This window comes from Trypanosoma cruzi, genomic scaffold (assembly GCF_000209065.1).
Source record: "Trypanosoma cruzi strain CL Brener 1047053516371 genomic scaffold, whole genome shotgun sequence".
In the NCBI taxonomy this organism is placed as follows: Eukaryota; Euglenozoa; class Kinetoplastea; order Trypanosomatida; family Trypanosomatidae; genus Trypanosoma; species Trypanosoma cruzi.
Genome location: NW_001849385.1, coordinates 16,656 through 34,766, shown reverse-complemented (window position 1 = coordinate 34,766; position 18,111 = coordinate 16,656). Strand labels below are relative to the sequence as shown.

Sequence of the window (18,111 nt, the reverse complement as noted above, 5' to 3'; positions counted from 1 at the left end):
CTCCTCCGTATGCGGCTTGGAGGGGGGCAGTTACGTTTTTGGGCCTCAAGACACGTGTCTTGGTGTCTCCTCCCGTCTTTCTTTTTCTTTCTGGCTATTTATTTTCCCGTTGTCAGCGCAGTGATGGAGCAGTGCGTTGCCATTGCGGATTACGAGGCGGGTGACTCTGATGAGATCAGTTTCCGCTGCGGCGATGTCATTGCGGTGACGGCGAAGGGAAGCACCTCCGGCTTCTGGGAAGGATTTGTGGTGACACCGGGCCACGGGCACGACGCCGCGAAGGGATCCCGCGGTCTTTTCCCCAACTGCTTTGTTTCGTCCAACATGCGGCCTCAAGAGGTACCCACCTTCTGCAACAGGGCTCTCTGCCTGCACGACTACAAGGCGAGGGATGAGTCAGAGATGTTCTTTAAAAAGGGAGACCTTCTCCAACTGATTCGACCGGGCGCATCGTCGGGGTGGTGGTTTGGCGTCAATGAAAGCGAGATGGAACGCCTGGGCAAGCAGAAGGAGACGGGGAGCGAAATTGCCCGTGCATGTGGATCGATGGCGGAACCGCGCCTGCTACCGAGCAACTTTGTGACATGCAACATTGTTTTTGCCGCCTTCTCCTTCGAGGCACGGCAGAGGCATGAGTTGATGTTTGAGGTCGGCGACGTCATTCAGGTGTATCGCAGATGGAATGACGGGTGGTGGGAGGGAACTTTGCGGGGTCGTCGCGGTATATTCCCGAGCAACTACACACTTCCAAACGTGGCCACCACCACACCTCCCTTCTTCTGCAACACCTGCAAGTCCGTGTTTGTGGATGACTCGCTCCACTGCGAGACGTGTGCCAAGGCGGAAAATGTCACTCGCTCCATGATCACTGCCCTGGATGACTATGCCCTGGGGAAAATGAGCAAGCTCGATCTCTTTGCATATGTGGACGTTGTGGGTGCAGAGGCTCCTGTAAGGGGAGCGTGCAGCGCAGGTGAATGATTTGTTTTCTGACCTGCTGGCGTTCGCGGGCTGCGCATGCTTTTTCCTACCGTCTTACTTTCTTCTTTTTTTTCCACTGTGGCTGCTGCCATAATATCGTTCCGTGCAGACAAGCGGACAGCTTTTCTTTCTCTTTTTATTCATGCATTCTTTCACAGCCATGCCACTCGAACACACAGAAATGCGCACAGACTCACGCTTTCTTTCTTTTTGTTTTTGCGTATGTCTTATGTGCTTCTTGCAAACTTTTTTTACTGGACGTTTTTATTCGTGGAAGGTAAATTGTAGAATTCGTAGGGCCGTGCATAAATATTAAAAATATAAACAAATATATATATCTGGGGAGGAATGGCTTCGAAGAAGAGTGTTTCTTTTTCTCCCGTGCACACCATGCCCCATGAGAGGCAGGTGGAGCTCTTGTCGGAGGCTCTTTTGAGAGAGTACATGCATAAACGAAAATTTAAGGAGACACTGGAGACGTTTGACGTGGAACACCCCCGTGACGGTGACACCATCGCATCACGGGCTCTTATGTCGGATCTGATGGCACTTAGCCCCGAGACGCAGCGAGCACTAAAGGTTGAGGGAGTGGAAACGATCATGGAAATGCTGTGCTTTCTCCGTGTGCAGCGTCGAATGAAACTAGAGGATCTGAAACAGCGGGCCTCGATTGAGGTGCCAACAACACCTGAGAAGCTGAAGAGAAGTAGAAAAGACAAGAAAAGTTCATTGGACAAGTCACTTCACGAGAGTTCATTGAGTGAGAAGCGCTCAAAAAGAGAGCGAAGTGACGCCAGTAGGGGGAAAAGGCTGACTGACAGTAACTTTGGCAGCAATAGCACTCGTAGTAGTAGTCGTAGTAGTGGTGGTAGTAGTAGTGGGGGCAATAACAGCAGCGACCACAGCAATGGAAGGAAGGGTTCTAACAAGCGAAACAGCATCGGTTTGGGTATTGAAGGTGAAACAGCGAGCGAGCAACGGAGGCGGGAGGAATGGATGAATGATGAAATAGGGGCCACTCTGGGAAAAGGAGCTGCCCGCTCCATCATGGAGTTGATGTGTAGTGGAATTGCCTTTCCCTCATCGCTTGTGGAGTTTGGTTTTGTATTTGGGGAGGAAGTAGAGTATGGTCTTTTGCAGGAGAATAAAGGCCCTGAGGGTTTGTTGGCAGTGGTTCAGGCTTTTATTTGCGCATACTTTTTTAGGGGAGGTTATATAGATGTTCAGCGGCACCAGCAGTACTGTCTTCTGAAGGCTCTGGCCACGATTCTCTCCATTGCCCAACCAAATCCACGTCGTGTGTGTCTCGTGGATGGATCGGTGAAGGCGGATTCGGCAGAGGTGGACATGACGCATTTAAACGTCCAAAGGAATTTTTCCACCGGGCAACAGGTTGAGGACGCTCTTTTTTCACTATTGGAGGTCTGGACACAACCGAGGGGATCGGGTGTCTTCTGCTTCCTCCTCTCCGTGCTGTTGTCCCGTGGACTCAAGAAAGTCTCTTCTGCCGTGGGACGTGCGGCGACATTGATTGACCGTGAAGGTCGTTGCTCGGCCACCCTAACGAGACTGTTGCTGCTTGGGGAGGAAGACGCTGCCACTCCTGGTGATGTGCTGAGCAGCCTGATGATGGATGCGAGCAAGGGAAGACTGGCTTGCGGGTATGCCTCGAGCGGCCCAGATGACACGGCGCTGGATGACGAGGGGGCGAAGACCCCGCAGCATCCCGTGTGGGTGGTGCACCACGAGGGCCGTTTTGTTGTTCTCTTCCTAAAAAAGGATGATCGCTCGCAGTTCGAGAAAAAGAAGGAAGCGGGAATGGCCGCTGCTTCGGATGTCTTTTTTTACGAGCCTTCCGCGGAGCATCGAGGCGAGAAGTTCCTCACGGTTTCTTTCAACATTGCGCCTGTTACGGGGTGGAGGAAAGAAGGGGACTCCTCGTTTCTTCAAGATGCCGTCCGCAAAATTACAATTTGGCACGACGGAGACATCGACTGGAACGGCTTTGAGCCCGCGTTTTGAATTTTCCCGCGCTGAACTCGCTTGGCTTCTGATTTTATTTTGGCGGCTGTTTTTTTATTTTTATTTTTTTGTTTGTGTTGCTTTTCTTGTCTTTCACACTCTTTTTTTTTTTAAATCTTTTCTTCATGCGTGCGGCCATTGCTGAAAAGACTTTTTTTTTGAGAGTTTTTTTTTTTTTTTGTGTGTGTGTCCTTGAGAGTGTATAGGGTCAATCTTTCCTGCGGTGTGGGGTGTGCTGGGCTGATTGAGTCAAGCTGTGATTTTGTCCTGTTGTTATTTCTTGTTGAAGGAGAAAAGGGGCAGGGCGGGAACACGAAGAAGGAATAGGAAAAAAAGAAAAAAAGAAGGAAAAGGGTGCGGATCCTGTCACGGCCAACCCACTCGGTGCATTAAGGTAATCAGAAGCAAGCATGTCGGATTTGAAAGAGCTAAGCATAAAAGAACCCCTTGACGGCAATGAGGTTCCTGCAGAGGAGCGGGAGGCGCTTCCGGAAAAGTACAGCCCTTCGAAAAACTGGTGGACCTTCGATATACCTCATACTCTTTCTTTGGTTCAGCTGGACGATATGTGCAATGGCGTTTCCTATGATGATATTCCGCGACGCGCGAGGGAACTTGGAGGCAACAAAATTCCCATTTCCGGTGGACCGAGCGCTATTTGGATTTTATGCAGGCAGTTTATGAACAGCATCACTTTCATTTTGGCTATTGTGATTGTGATTAGCGCTGTTTTTAGGGATTGGGCGGAGTTTGGAGTGGTGCTGTTTATTCTTTTGTTTAACGCCTTATTGGGGTTTTATCAGGAGTACGGTGCGGAAAAGTCACTTCACAGTCTGAAGGAAATGACGGCGGGCAGTGCGAAGGTTCTTCGCGATGGCGCCGCTGAAGTGATTTTTATTGATGAGGTTGTTGTGGGCGACATCGTCATTTTGGAACAGGGTGCCTCTGTGCCGGCGGATTGCCGCCTCGTGGAGAACATCGGACTGGAAGTGGACGAGGCTCTGCTCACGGGTGAGGCGCTGCCTGTGGTGAAGCACACAAATGTTATCCCGGACCCGGATGGTCTATGTGCACTGGGGGACCGCAAGAATATGGTGTACCGCAACACATTGGTGACACAGGGTCGCGGGAAGGCGGTTGTAGTTGCCGCTGGCCTGCATACGGAGGTGGGAAAACTTGCTGAACGTCTTGTGGACAATTCGGGCTCTGAAAAGACGGCGCTGATGAAGAAACTAGATTATCTGATGTATTTTCTCTTTGGTTGCTGTTTCTTGCTGGCCCTTGTTGTGTTTGCCGCAAACAAGTTTAAATACAACCCGAGCACATTGTCGTACGCCACAGCAGTTGCCATTGCCATTCTTCCTGAATCCCTGGTGGCGGTGGTCACGGTTTCCATGACGGTCTCTGTCAAGATAATGGCAAAGCAGAAATGCATCGTTCGAAAATTGGCGGTCCTGGAGGTTCTCGGCAACGTGACGGACATTTGCTCCGATAAAACCGGCACGCTGACGGAAAACAAGATGGTGGTCAAGAAGGCAGTCATTGGAATGAATGAAGAACTCATCGTTACGGGAGCCCCATATGAGAGGCATGGCCTCTTTCTAGACCGAGATTATGAGCAGATGGACTTGGTGCAGGCATACAGGACCAACAAACTGCTCTATGAATTTATGCGCTGTGCAGCCCTGTGTAGCACGACCGTCTTGCAAGTCGATGCGGACGATGTGGATCGTCTTACTGGAGCTGGAAACCCCACGGAGGTGGCTATTCAGGTGATGTCATGGAAAGCCGAACTTTACCGAGATCGATTGGAAAAGGAAGGATGGGAATGTATTGCAGAATACCCTTTTGACTCAAAAGTCAAGCGCATGTCGACTGTATGGTACAATGATAAAAAGGGGGAATTCTATATCTGCACAAAAGGCGCTCCCGAGCGTGTAATTGATCTTTGCACCACAAGGCTTTTGGAGTCGGGAAAACTTGTTGCCTTAACAGACGCGGATCGCCAGACGGTAGGGGAAAAGATTCAATCACTGGCATCCGATGGACTCCGCACAATTTGTTTTTCAATGAGACCATGCACCGTGGAGCAATTTCCCATTCCTACTGAAGGAACCTTTTTGGCCACCCACAGCCGGGAGGTGATCGAGCAAGAATTGGCGTTTCTTGGGATTGTTGGCATCTATGACCCTCCACGCCCGGAATCGCACCCTTCCGTCGTTGCCTGTCAACATGCCGGTATTGTGGTGCGCATGTTGACCGGGGATCATGTAAAAACGGCGGGATCTATAGCTATCATGCTTAATATCATAAACAGGCGTGATATTGACAGCGGCACGAAGCTTCTTAATGGGCCTGACTTTGACCGGATCGAAATGGAGGCCATTGATGGCTGGGATGATCTTCCACTCGTCGTTGGGCGATGCTCACCGGAATCGAAGGTTAAGATGATTGAGTGCCTCCACAAGCGTAACCGGGTGGTGGCAATGACAGGGGATGGGTTCAATGACTCACCAAGTATTAAAATATCGGATGTTGGCTGTGCGATGGGCTCCGGCACGGATGTTACCAAAGGCGTTGCGGATCTTATTATCACAGACGATAATTTTGCCACTATTGTAAAGGCCGTGGCTGAAGGTCGACGCATTTCACAGAACATACGGAAGTTTGTTGTGCATCTTCTTTCTAGCAACGTTGCGGAAGTTATTGCACTCATCTGCGGTCTTCCTATTCGTAGTGAAGGAGCTTCTTTGTTTGTGCTGTCACCCATTGAAATTTTATGGTTAAATATGTTTACTTCCGCCCCACCCGCAATCGGACTGTCGTTGGATGCCGCAAGTGCTGATGTACTTCTTTTGCCTCCGAATACGGCTGGTCTTTTCACCTTTGAGCTGGTCTCTGACACGGTAGTGTACGGATTTTGGCTTGGTGTATGCTCCTTGTGCGGATTTGTCTTTATTGTGTACGGCGTGCACGACGGTCCATCCGGCAACAATTGCAACTCGCCAAATGGGGTTGGCTGCAATGATATTTGGCGAGCACGTGCCACGGCCTTTGGAATTTTGTACTTTGGTTTGTTGCTGCACTCATACACCGTCCGACACTCTCGACTGTCTGTTTTCCTCATGAAGTGGTTTGACAACTTTTGGATTTGGGGCTCCTTTGCCGTCGGGGTCATTCTTTTTTTCCCTATTGTGTACGTCAAGCCCGTAGCAAATGGTCTTTTTGTACATGACATGCTTACGTGGCACTGGGGTGTTCTCGCCGTTCTCATTATATTTTTTATGGCCATGTGCGAGGTGTACAAAGTTCTGAAGAATTGCTTCTTCCCGTTGAAAAAGGTATCCGTGGCACCAGACGAGGAGGCGATGCAAGAGTACCGACGCTTTGCTGTTGCAGGGGAGGATAGCAGGGACGTTGAGAGTATCGCTGAGGAGCAGTTGCGTATGTCATTTGCATCCTATGCCGGCAGCATCGTTAGTGGGGGCACGCACAACATGATGAGCGAGAGGAAAAAGAAGAGGCGTTAGGCATCACTGTTGTGGGGGCATTTTATTTTATTAAACTTTTTTTTTCCCCCTTCATGAGTCCGTTTTTTGAATGCCCTTTTTTAAATTTTTACTTATTACGCATCTGTTCCTGCCTTTACCTGCAGCAGTGTCTGTGTACATGTATATGGCCCCAGGGTGGAGGTGGCTTTACACCACCATCACCATCGCCACCTCGTGTTACATTTTAAACAGACGCAATGCCTCAACAAGGCCCCTTGTAGACAAAGTCCGAGCGAAAAACAACAACAACAACAACAACAACAACGAAACAAAGGAAGGGGAGAGTTGGGGCGAGCCGGTAAAAAGAGGTCTTATGAGGATAACAGTGACATGAAAAAACATCAATATATATATATATATATTAATTTGGGCTCCGCGGTGGTTTAGTTGGGCGGAAAACAGGGCAAAAGGGGAAATGGGAGGGACTGAGGCGAGGTGCGTTTTCTTCTGTCGCCATTGCCAAGAGGGCGCCGCGGCCCACGGCAGCCCGCATGCGAACGGAACGCGGAAAATGGAGGAAAAGGGGGAGCGGATTAAATGTGAAGTAAAACTGCACGATTGTCACGTGTTTATTATTATTCTCATCAGCACTAAATGATGACGCGAACGAAATGAAGTGTAGATGCGTAAGAAGAGAAGTTAGAGAGGGCTGTGTCCTTCTGTGGGATTTGCCTGGGAGGAGGCGGGGGGTCGGTGGGCCCTGAAGGGTGTGCAAGGGACATTAATTCGGCGAGGAGAAATATACACGGTAGGGCGAGGATGCGGCAATATAACTTTAATAAGAGCGCGAGAAAAAGAAAGAAAAAAAAATGCAAAAACTGAATACAGAGTGTAAATGTTTATTTGTAAGCTTTGGTTCGAATACAAATTATAGTGTATTTTTAATACCAGCCACACAAGACATTGTATATAGATATTTATGTATGTACGGTGTGTGTGCCTGTATGGTTCTTGTGTCTCATGCGTCGGATGCCTTTTTTTTTTTTTTGTAGTGGCGCTGCTGTTGCTTTTTTTTTTTTTGGTGTTGGCTCTTTCTGTCTATACTTGCGGATGTGTGTGTGTGTGTATGGTTTATTTTCTTCTTTGGTGCTTCGCAGCCAAACGGAGGAGTATTGATATAGGTTTCACCATGGACGGAAATAAGAAGGTTACCGTCGCGGTGCGTGTCCGTCCCATTTTGCGCGATGCCACCAGTCACGCTCACATGCAAGAAAAGTTTGAGCTTGAGGCCGTTCGACGCACCGGGGACACATCACTGAAGGTTGAGCTGCAGCGACAGGGGGAGCCCACTCGAAGCAGCGTGTTCAACTTTGACCACATCTTTGATCAGGAGAGCACCCAGCTGGAGGTGTACGAGGACGCCGTCGTTGATCTCGTGGACGCCGCCCTGTCAGGAGCAAATGTCACAATTTTGGCCTACGGCCAGACGGGATCCGGTAAGACGTTCACCGTGCTGGGCGACGTGAAGCCAAACCCACTTGAAAATGATCTTCTCACGCACGAGAGCGGCATCTTCTTACGCGTTCTAAGTGACTTGACGGAGTACAGGGCGCGGCAGGCGAAGAGGGGCTTCCACGTCGTTATTGGGCTCAGTTGTGTGGAAATATACAATGAAAACATTCGTGACTTGTTCGGTGGAGGCCCGGGAACATCGTCACCCCCGCTGAAGGCCGTCATGATTGGCGACGAGGTGCTTCTCCCCTCTCTCATCACGAAAGAGGTGACTTCGTTGCAGGCAGTCTTTAATGAGATTCAGCTCGCCATATCCCGTCGTAAGAGTCGTTCAACGGAAAGTAACTCCACATCCAGTAGGAGCCACTGCCTGTTCCTCATTGATATTCTGCAGCGGGCCGCTACCGCTCCCCCTCCATCGCTTTCAATGCTGGAGACAAAGAAGGGAGGCAAAGAAAAGGAGGGTAAACGGACCGTGACAAATGGCAGCGGACCAGGAGAGATACCATTCGACGGCACGGTGTACCGTATTAACGGCGAACGGGAGCCTGTCTACGGAAGTAAAATTATGCTGGCAGATCTGGCTGGCAGCGAGAAGATAGCAAAGAGTGGGGTCTCTGGAGAGGGACTGGCTGAGGCCACAGCCATTAATAGTAGCCTTACGGCATTGGGCAACGTTGTCCATAGCCTCTACGAGGGAGGTTATGTCAGCTACCGCACTTCCAACTTGACTCGCCTGCTTAAGCCCACGTTTGCTCATCAAAACTCGCGTGTTCTGCTTTTGTCTCAAGTTTCACCGACACAGTTCACATTTGATGAGACTATCAGTACACTTTATTTCGCCAATAAGGTGAAGGCCATGAAAGTAACAACAACCACCGGCGCGGAGGCAGAACGACTTCTATTTGATTATATGGACTCTGGGAAGATATGCGATACGCTGTTGGCGGATCTTCACATCTTTGAGGCCGAAACGCAGTCAAAGAGTGCCGTCATCCGGAGGAATTGCAGGCAAAACGATGGCTTGTATTATAGCACTGCCACAAATGCCAAAGCAAAGGCTAGTATGAAGGAACGACGTACCTCCATTGAGAACACCGGCGCCCTCCGCTTCGCATCGGAAGAGCGCGACGCACTAATCCGGAAGGCCCAGCAGGAGGAGATGCAAAAGGAGGAAGAGATTCAGAAAAGAGCTCAGGAGTTGGCCAACGAGAGTGTTTTGGAATATTCTAATCTTGTGGCAGAAACAAAGGAGTCCATAGCCAATGAAGAAGCCGCTTCCCAACGTATCTCCCTTCAGACACTTCAGGTGGCGTCAGCGGGAGAGGCCTCTGCCATTCAGACGGAAGAGGCAGCGATGTTTTTGGCCTTGTCGGCGCGATTTGCGAAGGAGCATGTTGCCATTTGCAAGAAACAAATGGCGGCAATTGAAAGCGAACAAGAGGCCATTAGCAAGCAACTCAACGCAATGAGTCTTTCGTCGGTTGAGGTGCCCGAGATTGCGGAGGACAACTTGAAATATGCCCAAGCGTGCTGGGGCCACACGACGGCGAAGAGGTTTTTTGCAAGGTGCATGGAGCTTCGAGAGATCCAGGGACAGTACGCGTTGCTGCAAAAGGTCTGTTTTTCCCTGGGAAAATGGCGGGAGAAGAATAAGGAGTTAATGCCGCGGGTACAGGAGCGGGCGGCGCAGGCTGCCGAGTAGCACTGGGATGGGGCGATGCCGCGGAACGACGGGCCTCTGTTTCATTTGTCTGAGAAGGGACCTAAACTGCTATGTTTTTTTATTTTTCCCTTTTTTTTGCTCTTAAAATTCCGTGACGTTTTGTTGTCGAGCTCCTCTTTTCGCGGGGGAAACGAGACCGCCGGTGAGAAAATAGCAGCGCTGCAGAACCTCCTCCTTCTTCCTTAAAAAAAAAGAAAAAGAAAAAAAACCGAATGTTAACAGTAAAAAGCCAAAAACAGAACGTCAATTAAAAGAAACGGAAGAAAGACACCAGCCACGGGCGAAAAAATTAAATAAGAGGAACTCGCAGACGATTCGAGGCATGCGAGAAGTTTTTGGGTGGCGGTGGTGGGGGAGGGGAACGGGTCCCCCTTTACTACTAAGGATCAATAATCACAGCCTCACGTCCTAGAGGTTGGTGAGCCTGCGTGTGTGTGTGTGTGTGTTTAATGTTAGGGCGGGAAGAAGGGAGGGGTGGAGAAAATAGCCTGTTCTCCCTTCGTCCGCCTGATTTTTGCTGTGCTTGTACCGCTTGTGATTGCATTTTTTCGGGGGCGGAGAGAATGCGGTTCTCCTTTTTTTTTCTTGTTGTTGTTGTCCGGAGTTTCAGCAGCGGAAAGCAATCATGAGGCGGAGTAGATGGAGCACACCAGTGTTGCTTTGGATTTGTGGATTTTTGTGATTTTGGGGCCTTTTCTCAGACCTACTCTGTCTTTCTTGTGAGGATGGGGTCGCCAAGCATCAATCACGATTGCGCTTTTTTTTTCTTTCTTTCCACCTTTTTTGGCAATCAGCTGAGTTCCATGTGAGAGCATTAGAATAAAAGGGTATCTATGGCGTTTTACCGGCGTGCCAAAAGAGCGTCCACGAGCCGATAACAACCGCCAGCTTCTTACTGATCAAAGTGGTCTGCATTGATTTATGAAATGCGGTATGAAACGTCATTAGATGTCGATGAATGGACGACACCAGTTCATTTGTTGCAAGACTGGCGCAAACATGTGGCGTATTTTTTTTTTTTTTTAGGAGTGGTGGTGGTGGGATAGGGTGGCGTCTGACGTTTGGAGAAGTGACGTGAGGCTTCAAGCTGATTCTTTGAGGGCATTGCGTTTTTTCGCGGTAGAGGGTGTGAACGATTGTGCGTTGTGTCCAGCACTTGCCGCTCTTGTGGGGACTGTTCACGCTGCGTGTTGTAGCATGGGAGTACACCGCGTGGTATCAATTCTTAATTTCCGGGACGGGCTGCTGTGCCCTGGGCTATCCGTCGGCTGCAGAAGAGCCAAAATGAGGGGATGTTAAGAAGCTTCGGGGGTCCCTTTTTCTTTTAAACACTTGGAAGGAATGGGCTGATTTTTCTTTCGGTTTTTCCTTTTTCCAATTGTGCATGCGTGACTGCAATTCTTTGGTGGCGTCCTGCCTTTTTTTTTTTTTTTTGTAGGGAAGTTTTTCATCAAACAACTCTGGTCCCACGAAAATATACCTTGGGAGCGACATCTTGACTCCACGCTGCAGGTGGATAACGCGGAGAAAAAAAAAGATTGCTTTCACCCATCTTTTCACACTGACAAGAAAGGAAGAACCTTAAGAGTTAACAACAGTCGCGGAGAAAATATGACTCTGACTTTGCCCAAAGACTCAGAAGAAGCGAAGGCGCTGGTGGGGTCTCTCCGAAGTCACGCTGATAACAGAGTGTGTTTTGACTGCCTACAAAAAAATCCAAGTTGGTGCAGTGTCACGTACGGCATTTTCTTATGTATGGATTGTTGTGGACGCCACCGTGGTATGGGCGTCCATATTTCATTTATTCGATCGGCCGATCTCGACAGCTGGAGGCCGGAGGAGGCTCTTCGAATGGCACTCGGGGGTAACGCGGCAGCCCGGGAGTTTTTCAAGCAACACGGTTGCAATGATTCCAAGATGCGGTACACTTCTCCCGCGGCTCAACTGTACCGGAGGCGGATCGACCGGCTCATGGCGGAGTACATGGGGGGGAGGAGAATGGAGCCGCCCGCCGAGGGACCGAATACGATGTCGGCGGAATCCTCCCCTGTGGAGAATCGAAAGGACCTTGAGCCGACGACTACCGGTAGCCCAGTGGCGCAGCCCTCCGTCATTTCCATGGCACCCAAAACCGGAAAGAAGCCGGGCGCCGCCAAGAGAAAAGGTTTTGGCGGAGCACAAAAGGTGGAGGGAAACATCAAGGAAAGCTCAGATCCGGTCCCTCACTCCCTGCTTCATGACGAGAGTAAGCTGGAGGACGAGGATGATGCGGAGCGGAAGACCTTTGTCCCAGGCGCGTTTTCTCCCGTGAATCCGGCAGATCGTTTCCGTGGAGTGGGCAACCCCGCATTCCAAGCTGAAGCTCCGAGTTGTGACAGGATGAACGGGCCGGATTTTACGGGTCTGGGATCGAGGCCGTACCAACCCCAGGCCACTCGTACAGAAGCTGGAGGTTTCCAGGACACATTGTGGCAGGTGACCGAGGCCTGGGATTCATTTAAGGAATCTGCAAACCGATCCCGCAAAGAATGGGGCAATAGGGTGAGGGAGTTCTTGGATGATCTTTAAGCGTTGCGATGTGGAGGGAGTGATCGGGCTACGCTTTAGGACCGCCTTTTTTTTTTTTGCTTGTTCTCAATGTTTACACACTTCTTCTGCGGCTTTGTATCCGTGTGTGTGTGTGTGTGTTTCAATCTTTTTTTTGTTGTTGTTGATGGGCGTTTCACCATATGAAAAGAGATGAACGTACAATAGATAAACAAAAACGAACAAAAGAGGACGGGCAGTGAGGCCTTTGTGAAAGGCACGTTGTGGTTTTACCATTTTTTTTTTAAATAATTTTCTTCTTTGTTCTAATTATTGTTATTGCTTTTTTTTTTTTTTCCTGTTCCATGCCTTTTGGTTGTTTGAGGGCAATATATTTATAGAGAGCGAGGGGGGTGATGCAACGTGTCAAAAACGTGGTTGGCTGCTTTAGTGGACCCTTCTCCGCAGTTATTAACTTCCAGAAGCAGTTTGTTGATGACGTCATTGTCAATGTAAAGAAGCAAAGTGAGGAAATAAGTCGTCACAACCACGAGCTACAGAATCGACGGGTGCGGCTTCATCTCGATCATCTGGAGGAGGAATATCTTTGCTGCGTTTGCGGCAGACCGGGCGAGGAGCGGGACGCGGATGATGTGGTGTCGGACGAATTCAGCATCGTCCATATGCCAAGCAAAGAGAGAATTGAACAGGCCATTGTAGCCTCTGGGCAGCTGAACCAGGGCGGGTCGGCTTGCGGCGAGGATGGGTTTCAGGCACTGGGTCCTCAGGTCTACGCACTGCTTGGCGTTCTTTCCACGTCTGCCGGGCAGAATACATCGGAGATGGTGGCGAAGGTGCAGCACTGCATTCTCAACCAGGAGGCTGCACGAAGGCAAAAACGGCGGTCGGCGCACCGCGACAAGGGGCTTATGAAGATTGAGGAATCCGATATTGAAATATTTCAACAGTTTTTCAAGCGGCCCGTTCACGGGTATCTGTGCTCGGACTGTCACAATTCGGCAAAAAGGAGGCTGGACGCTCTCACAAGCCAAATTCAGATGATTTTGTTTAAGGGGAAGACTCCATTTTTGCGCAGTGGCCGCGCAGCAGCACAGTGCCAGCGGCCAGAGGCGACAACATCCCCCACGTGGCCCGTTTCGACGGTCGTTATATCAAATTTTTGTGCGAGGACGAGGGAGCACAATTCCACCTATCTTTCCGATGCATCCATCACGCGTCTCCGGGAGAGTTTTCACTGTGCGGTTTGCAAGCGACGACAGGCCTCATTTTTTCTCCGACAGAGCGCCACGTTTCTTTGCCAGTTTTGCTGTTCGAGAGACCGTTTTTATCGTGATAACGCAACCTGCATCAACGACGAGCTCATGCCAAAAGAGACGGCACACTTGCTTGAAAGCTTGGCGCGATGCCAGGAGAAAAAAAAAGATCGAGAAGAACACAACGCATTGCTCGGCAGCGGTGAAGAGCGTGACTTTGGACTTTTTAGGGAGCATAATGCCGTGGATCTCTTTGCCACTCAGCTGCCACCACATGCATCTATTGATGTGAAAGCAGTTCTTCCCCACTCACCATCTCTTTCCGATCGAAGAAGTGTTGCCGGAAACTTGTCTGTTTCACTTTTTAGCGGAAAGAAGTTTCTGCTGAACCTTTCTTCACCTGGGGGATTTTGAGGAATTGTCTTCATTTTCTGTCGCTCTCTCTTGTGTTTTGTACGATGCCGTGGCATTCCTTGGGGTCTGTGCATTTGTTTATACGCCTGTTTTTGTTTTGTATTACAGGGAGTTATGTGTGCATACTTTTTTTTTTTTTTTTTTTTCAGCTTGAGGCTCCACAAAGGGTGGATGCGGGAGGTGTAGAAGGACGATTGGCTTTGGTCCATTCGGGGATCCCCGCGTATGCCGTCGCCGGAATTCAGGCATTACCGCTGAACGAAAGTGAATAACAGTAGAAACAACGACACGTAATTCCGCACAAACTCCCTCCGGTAATGCTATTGGGGCAAGAGCTTGGCATGGCGATGCACACACACGCTTTTTCCCTTTTTCTTTTTTATACCTGAGCGATGTTGGTTTGCGGGGATAATTCCTGCGGTGTTGTGGCTCACTGTGGATGGGTGGCGGTGTTTGTTGCTTTTGCTCTACAACTTTCTGCCGCTGTTGTCTGTTGCTCCCCTCCAAGAATGAAAATAAGCGCTAAACGCTACCGTGAAATTTGAAGGCTCTGAAAGGACCAAAAACACACACCGCCCACACACATATTTACATGCTCTCACGTGTTGCTGCTGTGAAGGTACCCCGCACACACAACCGTTGCCGCGTGACCGGATCCAGCGGAAGGAGGAGGGAAGGAAGAGAGAGCGAGCCGCAGAGGCCCAACATGTCCCGACATCTCTTCTACTCTGCGGTGCTGCTCCTCCTCTTCGTGATGTGGATGTGCTGCGGCCCCTGTGAGGCTGCAGCCGTATCGACGGGTGAGGATTCAGTGAATGCGCGGCTGCCACGGAGATTTGATCTATTTGTGCCGCAGACGACGGTGTTGCTGCCGAGAGGTGGAGGTAATTCAGAGAAGAAGTGGAGTTCATTTGCTTCACCCTCTCTCGTCAGTGCTGGTGGCGTAATTGCTGCCTTCGCCGAAGGTTACCCGAGCTCCAAAAAATCCGCTAACGCATCAAGTGAGTACTCTTCTGATGCAGTTGCTTGGTACATTGACTCTGCGTGGGATTGGTCCACTCTTGTTGCTGAGGTCAAAAAAAGTACATGGCAAGCACACACCGTGCTTGGTAAAGCGGAGGAAAAGGGGAGTTTGGATGTTGTGCTCCGCCCCACAACCACCATGAAGGAAAATAAGGTGTTTCTTCTTGCGGGAAGCTCTGTTTCGTCCAATGTAAGTGAGAGTTGGAGCCATGGCGGCTTGAAACTAAAACTGGTTGTGGGTGATGTCACGAAGCCTTCTGCGGACAGCGAGCAGAGTGGATGGATCAAATGGGGCAAAGCCCAATCACCGTTGAACGAGACCTCCGAAGCTGTTCAAGAAAGAAAATTGACGGGGTTTGTTGCTTCTGGTGGCGCAGGTGTTTTGATGGAGGATGGCACGCTTGTGTTTTCTCTGATGGCGAAGAGTGAAGAAGAAGACGTTTACTCCATGATTATTTACTCGAAGGACAACGGCAGCACCTGGGCGCTCTCAAACAGTGTTTCTTCTGCGAAATGCGTTAACCCCCGCATCACCGAGTGGGAGGGATCACTTCTCATGATTGTTGACTGCGAGAATGGCCAGAGGGTGTACGAGTCGCGTGAAATGGGGGCAACGTGGACGGAGGCTGTTGGGACACTCTTGGGCGTGTGGGTCAAGTCACAATCGGGAACCTCTCAGGATTTAAGCCTGCATGTGGAGGCCCTCATCACCGCGAACATTGAGGGCAGGAAGGTCATGCTGTACACACAGAGAGGGCACGCCTCGGTGGAGAATAGGGCCACTGCGCTCTACCTTTGGGTGACGGACAACAACCGCTCGTTTCATGTTGGACCGGTTGGCATGGACAATGCTGAAAAGGAGGAGCTTGCCAGCAGCCTGCTGCACTCGGATGGCAAGTTGCATCTTTTACAACGGAGGGGCAGTGGTGAAGGCAGTGCCATGTCACTCTCCTGCCTGACGGAGGAACTGAAGGAAATCGAGTCTGTCCTCAGTACTTGGTCGCAAAATGACGTTTTCTTCTCCAGCTTTTCTATACCCACGGCGGGTCTGGTGGCAGTTTTGTCCAATGCGGTCGGTGATGGGAGGTGGGACGACGAGTACCGTTGCCTGAATGCAACGGTTAAGAATGCGGTGAAGGTCGAGGATGGATTTCAGTTGACGGAGCCTAACTCCCGGGTACTATGGCGTGTGAACACTCGGGATGATAATTTGCGGCATGTGTTTTTGAGCCACGACTTCACTCTTGTGGCGACGGTGAGCATCGAAAATGTTCCGACCGAGAAAACTCCTCTACTGACTGCGACGTTGGCGAATACTGAGTCTAATCATACCATGGGGCTGTCGTACACCGCTGATAAGAAGATGGAGACAGTATTTAATAATAAAATAACACCAAAAAGCAGCACTTGGGAGCCGAAGAAAGAATACCAGGTGGCACTCATGCTCCAAGACAAAAAGGCCTCTGTGTACATTGATGGTCGGTCGCTGGGGGAAGGGGAAGCACTGTTAACAGGTGAGAAGTCACTTGAGCTTGTGCAATTCTGCTTTGGTGCGTGCGATCAGGAGTCCAGTCCAACGGCCGCCGGCCAGAAAACTAATGCGAAGGTGAAAAATGTCTTTCTGTACAACCGCCCGCTGAATTCCACTGAGATGCGTGCAATCAAGGACAGGATCCCCATTCCGACGAGAGGCCCGGGATCACAGGTGGAGGGTGGAACGGAAAGGAGGCATATCCCTCGGATTGAGGGTGTGCGAGCCAATGCGCCTGCTGGGAGCGAACTGCTGTCGCTGCTTCTTTTGCTGGAATTGTGGGTATTTGCGGCTCTGTGAGGAGTGTGCGGCCTCAGTGTGGAATACTTGCACCCCCAACTCCTGCACCAACACACACACCGCTAGGAATAAATTTCACTACGCAGAGAATAATTTTTTTTTGTTTTCCTTCTTTTGCTTGTTGTCTCGGGGCAATCACCATGGGCGTTTTCTTTTCTACTCTTCTCTCTTTTAATTGCTTCCTGCTGCACTCTTCCTGTGAGGGGTGCCGTGTGTTCCCCGCCCAACTGCTCCACTCGCACACCACCGACACGCTCGTGACGACGGCCCTGTGCGCCTCGCCTGCTGCACGCATGAGGCGGGGCCGCGACGAACGGCGCGCTGAGGGAGCAGTGACGTGTGGGCGTGCGACGAGGGCCTGTGGGGCGGAGCACACATTTCTTTCCCTCTTGTTTTGTTTTCTTTGCTGCCAGGGCTGGCAGACACCCGCAGCGCCGCACACACACAGCCACACCCTGCCGCCGTGTAGTTTTTTTTTGCTTGTTTTTTGCTTTGCGCGTGCACTTCACGCGCTGGCAGTCCCTTCGGTGTCGGTCTTGTGAGCATTTCTCTCCCCTCCGATGATTTCTTTTTCTTTTGCTGCGCTCACTCTCCCGATGGAGTGACGCGACTCCCGTCATGTCTGCGTGCTTCCCTCAGTCCCCACACACACGAGTGACTGTGCTCTGCGGGCCGCACTCACGCGCCGATGAGAGGGCTGAGGGGAGCAGCAACACGCCGATGACCCCATGAAATATAAACGATGTGCGGACACATGGAGGGTCGGACGGTTGAACGACATGTAAAAATCTTTTTAATTTTCTTTTTTCGGGCAAAATATATGCAGACAATTTCTGGAGCAACATGGTAGTTGGGTGCTTTTTGTGTGTGTGGGTTTTCTTTTTCTTTTTTTTTTTCATTTTTTTTTTCATTTTTTTTCCAAATTGTGAGGGGTGGAGGGGTGAAGATGAATTTTTTTTAATTTTAATAAATCTTGTATGAATTGCCGCTGCTTTGTCTGCAGTGCAATATCATGAGCTTGAGCACTCTTTTTTCCCCTATTTCCGCCATGCGTCTCTGCTGTACATTTTTTTTTGTGCGTCCCTCCACATACTCTGCTCCCTCTTTTTTTACTTCTTTGCTTCGTGTGTCTGCAGGCAAACACACATGCACGCACAAGATGCACATTGCAGTGGATTTGGATGCTTCTTTTTTAGTGCGTGCTGGTGGCTGGCGCCTCCTTCTGTGGGCATGAAGGGAAGGAGGAGAGAGGGAGTTTGCACGGCGAGTCACTTTTCCTGCAGGCGTGATGCACCACCTATGACCGCTTTG

The 18,111-nt window shown here is 50.3% G+C and overlaps 7 protein-coding genes across 7 annotated transcripts, besides 11 other annotated features; all 7 read left to right on the top strand.

Annotated features, from left to right (window-relative positions):
• Positions 1 to 14,660: part of a sequence feature (heterozygous, non-Esmeraldo-like haplotype) that runs on past the window's edge.
• Tc00.1047053506241.90 (hypothetical protein, conserved) lies at positions 124 to 981 on the top strand (the record flags this gene model as incomplete). Its single annotated transcript, XM_812795.1, has 1 exon — positions 124 to 981. The coding sequence occupies one exon, from the start codon at positions 124 to 126 to the stop codon at positions 979 to 981; it is 858 nt and encodes a 285-aa protein (XP_817888.1).
• Positions 1,287 to 1,319: a sequence feature (AT_rich).
• On the top strand, positions 1,330 to 3,003 carry Tc00.1047053506241.80 (hypothetical protein, conserved; the record flags this gene model as incomplete). The annotated part of the gene is made up of 1 exon (XM_812794.1): positions 1,330 to 3,003. One exon carries the CDS (start codon positions 1,330 to 1,332, stop codon positions 3,001 to 3,003), a length of 1,674 nt encoding a protein of 557 aa, XP_817887.1.
• Positions 1,826 to 1,860: a microsatellite.
• Positions 3,053 to 3,127: a sequence feature (A-rich).
• Tc00.1047053506241.70 (calcium motive p-type ATPase, putative) lies at positions 3,414 to 6,533 on the top strand (the record flags this gene model as incomplete). Its single annotated transcript, XM_812793.1, has 1 exon — positions 3,414 to 6,533. One exon carries the CDS (start codon positions 3,414 to 3,416, stop codon positions 6,531 to 6,533), a length of 3,120 nt encoding a protein of 1,039 aa, XP_817886.1.
• Positions 6,793 to 6,826: a microsatellite.
• Positions 6,898 to 6,922: a sequence feature (AT_rich).
• Tc00.1047053506241.60 (kinesin, putative) lies at positions 7,684 to 9,711 on the top strand (the record flags this gene model as incomplete). Its single annotated transcript, XM_812792.1, has 1 exon — positions 7,684 to 9,711. The coding sequence occupies one exon, from the start codon at positions 7,684 to 7,686 to the stop codon at positions 9,709 to 9,711; it is 2,028 nt and encodes a 675-aa protein (XP_817885.1).
• Positions 11,344 to 12,300, top strand: Tc00.1047053506241.50 (hypothetical protein, conserved; the record flags this gene model as incomplete). The annotated part of the gene is made up of 1 exon (XM_812791.1): positions 11,344 to 12,300. One exon carries the CDS (start codon positions 11,344 to 11,346, stop codon positions 12,298 to 12,300), a length of 957 nt encoding a protein of 318 aa, XP_817884.1.
• Positions 12,554 to 12,574: a sequence feature (AT_rich).
• Positions 12,675 to 13,946, top strand: Tc00.1047053506241.40 (hypothetical protein, conserved; the record flags this gene model as incomplete). The annotated part of the gene is made up of 1 exon (XM_812790.1): positions 12,675 to 13,946. One exon carries the CDS (start codon positions 12,675 to 12,677, stop codon positions 13,944 to 13,946), a length of 1,272 nt encoding a protein of 423 aa, XP_817883.1.
• Positions 14,073 to 14,092: a microsatellite.
• Positions 14,539 to 16,800, top strand: Tc00.1047053506241.30 (trans-sialidase, putative; the record flags this gene model as incomplete). Its single annotated transcript, XM_812789.1, has 1 exon — positions 14,539 to 16,800. The coding sequence occupies one exon, from the start codon at positions 14,539 to 14,541 to the stop codon at positions 16,798 to 16,800; it is 2,262 nt and encodes a 753-aa protein (XP_817882.1).
• Positions 14,661 to 18,111: part of a sequence feature (areas not merged during assembly with more than two copies in the genome that could not be assigned to a particular haplotype) that runs on past the window's edge.
• Positions 17,675 to 17,718: a microsatellite.
• Positions 17,750 to 17,772: a sequence feature (AT_rich).